The 6000-nt window shown below is 48.2% G+C and overlaps 1 protein-coding gene across 4 annotated transcripts in view; it reads left to right on the plus strand.

The window, feature by feature from the left end:
* MPZL1 (myelin protein zero like 1) overlaps window positions 1–3593 on the plus strand; it is a 43071-nt gene extending 39478 nt beyond the window's left edge. For all 4 annotated transcript variants that reach the window (XM_066371418.1, XM_066371416.1, XM_066371417.1 and 1 more), the window contains one exon: window positions 2196–3593. In XM_066371418.1, coding sequence (XP_066227515.1) covers window positions 2196–2297 — 102 coding nt within the window. In that variant the 3' untranslated portion in view covers window positions 2298–3593. The remainder of the gene's footprint in view (window positions 1–2195) is intronic.
* Window positions 3594–6000: the final 2407 nt, after the last annotated feature.

Below are 6000 nucleotides of genomic sequence, written 5' to 3' on the forward strand. Positions count from 1 at the left end.
TGCAGCCGAGGCTCCATTGAAGCAAAGTTTGCCCAGGCGCTGAGGATGGCTCTGTGGCCTCTGCCTCAGATGCTAGAATGGCTCTGATTGCGGCAGAGCGACGCCCCAAGATGGGCAGAGCATCACCCCCAGGTGGGCATGCCGGGTGGATCCCGGTCAGGCGCATGCGGGAGTCTGTCTGCCTCCCTGTTTCCAGCTTCGGAAAAATACACACACAAAAAAGAAAAATAAATAAAAAAATAAATAAAACATCGTTCAGACTTAAATATAAATAAAACGGAAATAATATAAGTTATTTATTCTTTCTCTGCGGACTGGTACCAAATGGCCCACGGACCGGAACCGGTCCGTGACCCGGGGGTTGGGGACCACTGGTATAAATGACAGGATACACTAGTACCTTACACTTATTCCATGCATTGATGGCATACCTAACTTTTTCTTAATCTTTTCACTATTTCTAGCCATGCAGTTCATCTGTGTGATCTTTTTTTTTCAAATTGTTGCAAATTTCCCAAAACTTTTCAATATATATGCACTGGAAAAAATGCTCACCTGAAGTGGACCCACCCATTACAAACCTGGGTTGTTGTTCAAGGGTCAGCTGCAGTAGAAAAGATTTTGTTTTTTTTAACTTCCTTTGGATTTGCATTTAACTGGCAGCTTTCTGAGATGAATCATTATTAACCGTGTGATGTTACATTGCCCCTGACAGGCATAAGAGCATCCCATATGGACGAAAGACAGACACACAGAGAGTATGGCAACTTGGTGTACTTCATCTGTTACCTTGGTGTATTCTCTTGTGTTTGTTTAACAAGATGTCCATGGGAATGATTAGACATTGCTTTATTTGTAGGTAGCATCTCATGTAATTCTGACAGCAACCCTAAGAGGGATACTGTTTGTTAACTGCCATTTTGGAGACGGAGGAGCTAAGGCAGGGGTTGACCAGTATGCCTGGAACCGCCTGGCTGTCGGAAAGAAGATCCCCTGAGTTCAGAATGGAAGGTACCGCCACTCACCCAGCTCTGGCCATGGGTGTCACGTGTGACTCCAGGCTTAGACACACCAGGCCAAAGCCCTTGCAGCCACACTGGTCCCCTCTGTAGAAGTTGGGGTGTCTGCACCTCATACAGTAAAATGGGATTATGGAGCTACCAGAAAGGTTGTTTATTGTAAACCACACGCCTTTGGCTCCTGTTCTGATGGTTTCCAATTTGAAAGCTAATGTACAATAGTAGACTTCTCAGGAAGACTGTCCCAGGAGTAGGAGAGAAGCTGACTGGGCCACGTTAAACTTCTCTTCTGGAACCAGGGCTCTTCTGTTTGTCTTGCTGCCGTTTATAATTTTAGACTCTGGGACTCTCAGGTCTTGGAGTGCAGCCAGCCACCTGTCCGATGTTTGAATTGCGGCCTCTGCTCAGACCTCTGCCCCCAAGAGTCAGAGGGCACACCACTGCCCCCAGGAGCCCAGCCCCCCTGGCTTTCCTGGGACCTGACACCTCTCAGTCTTACCTCTTCTCCTCTAGTCCATCTAGGGTTTCTCTATACATGTCCATACATCCTGGCTTTGGGGGGTTTTTTGTTTTTGTTTTTTTTACTTTAAAATGGGAAAAACTGTTATGTGATTTTAGATGTCAAAGAAGCAGTCTTTTTATTAGTTAAGATAGGATCAGACTAAAAGAATCATACAATGTAAGTATATGTGGAAGAGTATCTGAAATCTTTTTACATACCCATTTGTATAAACTGACCATTCGGTCTGTCTGTGTGGTTGGCACCGCGTTTGCTGGTCTCTTGCGTGGATCACTCTGGAGCTCATGATTTCGGTGAGTCTCAGGTTGGCAGAAGTACCCATCTCAGTCCTTCAGACGCTGGTCCCATTTAGAAAGGTTGAGGAATTCTGTGACGGGTATTTTATGATAAGGATAATTCTCGAGAAGGAATATTGTATTGTTATAGAATTTTCCAAACAGGTACAAAAGTGGAGAGAATCATGTCACAGTTGGCGACAATCTTGCTTTAAAATCAATTCTGGACAGAATGTTCCTAAGAAGTCTTCCTGAAGACATTCTAGAGAGGGAAACTCCGCCCTGGGCCCCTAAATGCCATCAGTTTTATCACTGCGGCTACACTGCACCTGAAGGGACCACCAGGTGTTGCAGACCTCTAATCCAGCTTCTCTTCTCCAGGGCCCAGTCATATATGCACAGCTAGACCACTCTGGCGGGCACCACAGTGACAAGATCAACAAGTCCGAGTATGTGGTGTATGCTGACATCCGGAAAAATTAAGAGAAGACCCAGATCGTATCCTAAGCGAGAAACAAATTCAAACTGGACTCTGGTCTGGAAATGTAGCCCGTAACCACGTGCGGCCTTGGACGGGGGCAGGCACACCGAGTGGGGAAAAGGATGTGTATAAAGGATCTGTATAAATATTCTATTTAATCTGCTGATGCGAGGAGCCAGTGGTGCATGATGAAAAGATGGTATGATTCTACATATATATAAATTGTCTTGCTGCTTTTTTTGTACTTTCTTTTTTTTTGCATTCAGGGTCATTACAGTTGTGGGGAAGTTTGGCAACATCCCTGTACCTATATCATTTAGGTGTGGTTTGCGTTAACTGGAAAGGTAGCAGTCTTTTAGTGTCCCTATAGACATGGCCTTTTTATTAAAGGGCTTAACCAGTTCTAGCACTTACTGTAGTTGGAGGATGAAGATACTACGAGGGAAACATACCTAGGGTGGCCCATCACCCACTGTCCGCTCTGACTGTTTGGGTGTCGTTTTTAGGAAACACCCATCAGCTGTGTGCCGCTTGGAGAATCTTTGAGAAATTTTGTTGTTGTTGTTGTCGAGGTTTCTTATCTCTCTCTGAAATCCAGGGCATTTTTTTGCTTCCTATGCTGCACATGTGAATTGAACATCACACCCCTTTCACGTCAGCTTGTGTGTTCATCACCGTGGGATCCGTGCGGGCGGTACCTGCCAGAGGTCACGTCCCTCTCGGTACTTTTAGACCAGTGTCACTGATACGGAGTTGAAGCAGAGGGCTGAGGCCTTGCCCAGGGAGGCGAGGAGGGGTCAGTTACGTTCTCTCCAAAGTCCTTCCTGCTGGAAATGAGCGTCCCCACACAGCCACAGGGGAGGAGTCTCGGCCCTTTCCCAGCAGACCGAGGCAGGACAATTAGGTGGTCAGCCTGCTGGGTTCTACAACGTTCTATTAGGGGGTCATCTTTCTAAAAGCTTCAGTCGTCCCTTCATGGTGCCTCAAGGACCTTTGAGGGGTGACACATCATCGAGAGTTCTGAGATCAGCAAGTAGGGCTGGTACTTCTCCTGTGGAAATCTCTCCTCTGTTCCCGTTTGGGTACTTTGTGTTTGTTTTCCGTGTTACTCCTCCATTGATGGAGTTGCCGAATAGTGAGGTGAAAAGTCTAGACAGCTGGGGTGCACTTTCCAATAACTCATTTTGTCCCGCTGACAACCGCCCCCACTACCCCATCTCAAACCTGTGATTTCTGTTTTCGCTGGGAATGAAAAGCAAAGTGAAATCATTAAACACTTCATATTTGCCATCCCTCCATTTCCTGGGTTATTTTGTGTTACAAGAGTGCTTTTAGTTGTTTGTTTTTTTTTAATTTATTTAAAATGATCCGAAAGCCCACAGGTCGGTGGGGGGGATGTCACAGGACAACACCCCCCCTCCCCGCCACCGTTTGGGAAACTGGGCATTTGGGAAATGGGGCGTGATGGGCAGGTGTTCCTCTTCCTCCCCCTTTAGTTGGAGTCCACCACGTACTGCTTCCTTTCCTTCCCGGCTCCTGGCGTCTTTGTGAGGGAGTTTGGAGGCTGAGTTCCAAGAGAATCCTTAAGGGAATACAGCAGGATTTAGCTTCCAAGGTGTTGCGAGGTGATAGTGTAGATCCCGGCGTCTGAGCGTCAGAAGTCTCCCAGAGACGTGTGGTCCTTTCTTTCCTACAAGGCGGCTGGCTCTTCCCAGGCCGCCAGGCTGGCGCTGCGTTCCCCTGAACCTGACCCGGGCAGGGGCTGTGTGCACACACTGCCTGCTGTCTCCTGAGGCTGGGGGTCCACTCTGCATTCTGTGTGGCCCAGCGGCCTCTCCTCCTCGCTCGCGTGGCTCGTGGACCCAGCACAAGCGAGGGATGCCAAGAGCTCGAGAGCTCGTCCGCACGGGCCTGCCTGCCTCCTCTAAAACTTGCCTGCATCTAGTCTGAAAACAGCAAGAGCCCTCAGAAGACCTCCCGCGCATGCTGGGGTGTGGCAGGGGAGTGAGGGACATTGCATTGTTGCCATCCTCCTGACGGAGGCAGGATGGCAGGACTGTGGTGGGCAGAAGTGACACGCACTGTCCAGAGGCCGGGTGTGCGGCTGGCTGTATGTGATGTTTCCTGACAGTCCCTTTTTTCAGAGAAAAGGGGCATCTACTTTTCCTCTCCTTGCCAGGCCCTGTGAATACACTATACATTCCTGGTACCTGCTGTAGCAAGAGCCCTGATTTTGTTGTGAGGACTGAGAACTGCCACCCAGGGCCCCTGCCAGCACTCCCTTTAAGGACACTGACAGGCCTCTCTCTTCTTAGCTCCCCATGCCGCATCCTGCCTGACGCTGGGCCTCTCCACCCCAACGCACGCCCTTCAGACTGTTCGGCACCTGCCCAGCTGGCTCTGCAACGGGCGTGTCTGCCGAGCAGCTCAGACTTGGTAGTGCTTCCTCCTCACCTCACACCGCCTCCCTGTGGGTCCTGGGGCCCTTTCTCCTGTGTCCCCGCATTCCTGTCCCTGGCCACAGATGACAACAGTGGGGCTACTTCTAATGGAAGAGCCCTTTCCAGGTTTTCTTATTGGCAGAATGAGACCTTAAAATTACACATGATCTCTGTAAGGCAGCACCAAGAAGGGATTACTTAGAGATAAAATTCCAAAACCTTCTGTAGCTTTTCAATGGAAATGTATCCAGCTAGGGGAAAACCATCGAGGTCATTATTTTTTGTTTCCTTTTACAATTGTACTTTTGTGAATATTTTAATATACCTTTTTCAATTACCGAATGGTGTTGTGTGTTCATTTTTAATTAAGTAGAAAAAAAAGTTAAAAGCTTTTTCATTCATTCCACACATGGCCTGCCTCAGGCCCTTTGCCATTGCCTCTGTCCGAAACACACATTCTGTATATATGTATTTTATTTGTTGGTTTGCTTCCTCACTTTCTTTAAGTCTCTGCCTCATTATCACCTTCTCAGACCTTTGTAATATATAAAAAAAGAGCAACCTCACTTTCATCTCTGCTCTCCTGTCCCTCTTAATCCTGCTCTGTTTTTCTCCTGTTTCCCCCACTGAAACATAAGCACCGACTTTGCCCTAAGGTTCATTGCTCCATCCTTTGTGAGTAGACAATCACCTGGCTGGCACTTAGCAGGTGTTTGATGTTGACTGGATGGATAGATTTATCCATTCAACGAAGTCTGTAGAGAGGACTGTCCTGGGCAGCCTGAGGAAACAATGAACCAGATAAGCTCCTTGGAGCTTGCCGCAGAGCAGGGGTGACAGAAGGTGACATTGTCGTAACTAAACCCTTGTGTGCCTGCACTGTGTGTTTCTTACTCTCTCCGGCACTGAGTTCACACTGGTGTTCATCCCACACCCACTTTTAGGAAAACAGTGTCTTCCTAAAAGGCTTAGGGGATATGATTTGCCTGGTAAAGTCCAGGGAGGCCAGGCTGGCGCTGTCTGACCCGAGGCATTGGTCTTAATCTCTCAAGATAGGAGCCTCACTTCCTTATTGAGATAAAACCGCTGGGTGCTGGGTGCTGGGTGCCCAGCCTGCAGTTTCTGCGGAGCTGGGTGGGACGAGATAAGGGAAGTAGTTGTGTAAGTGGCAGAGACACAGGTGCCTGGGGGCCTTCATCTTGGGTCACAAGACAATATGAGAGCCCTGTCACCAATGCAGTCTTGCTGACAAAGCCCTGAGATT

This window comes from Saccopteryx leptura, chromosome 2, assembly GCF_036850995.1.
Source record: "Saccopteryx leptura isolate mSacLep1 chromosome 2, mSacLep1_pri_phased_curated, whole genome shotgun sequence".
Lineage (NCBI taxonomy): Eukaryota > Metazoa > Chordata > Mammalia > Chiroptera > Emballonuridae > Saccopteryx > Saccopteryx leptura.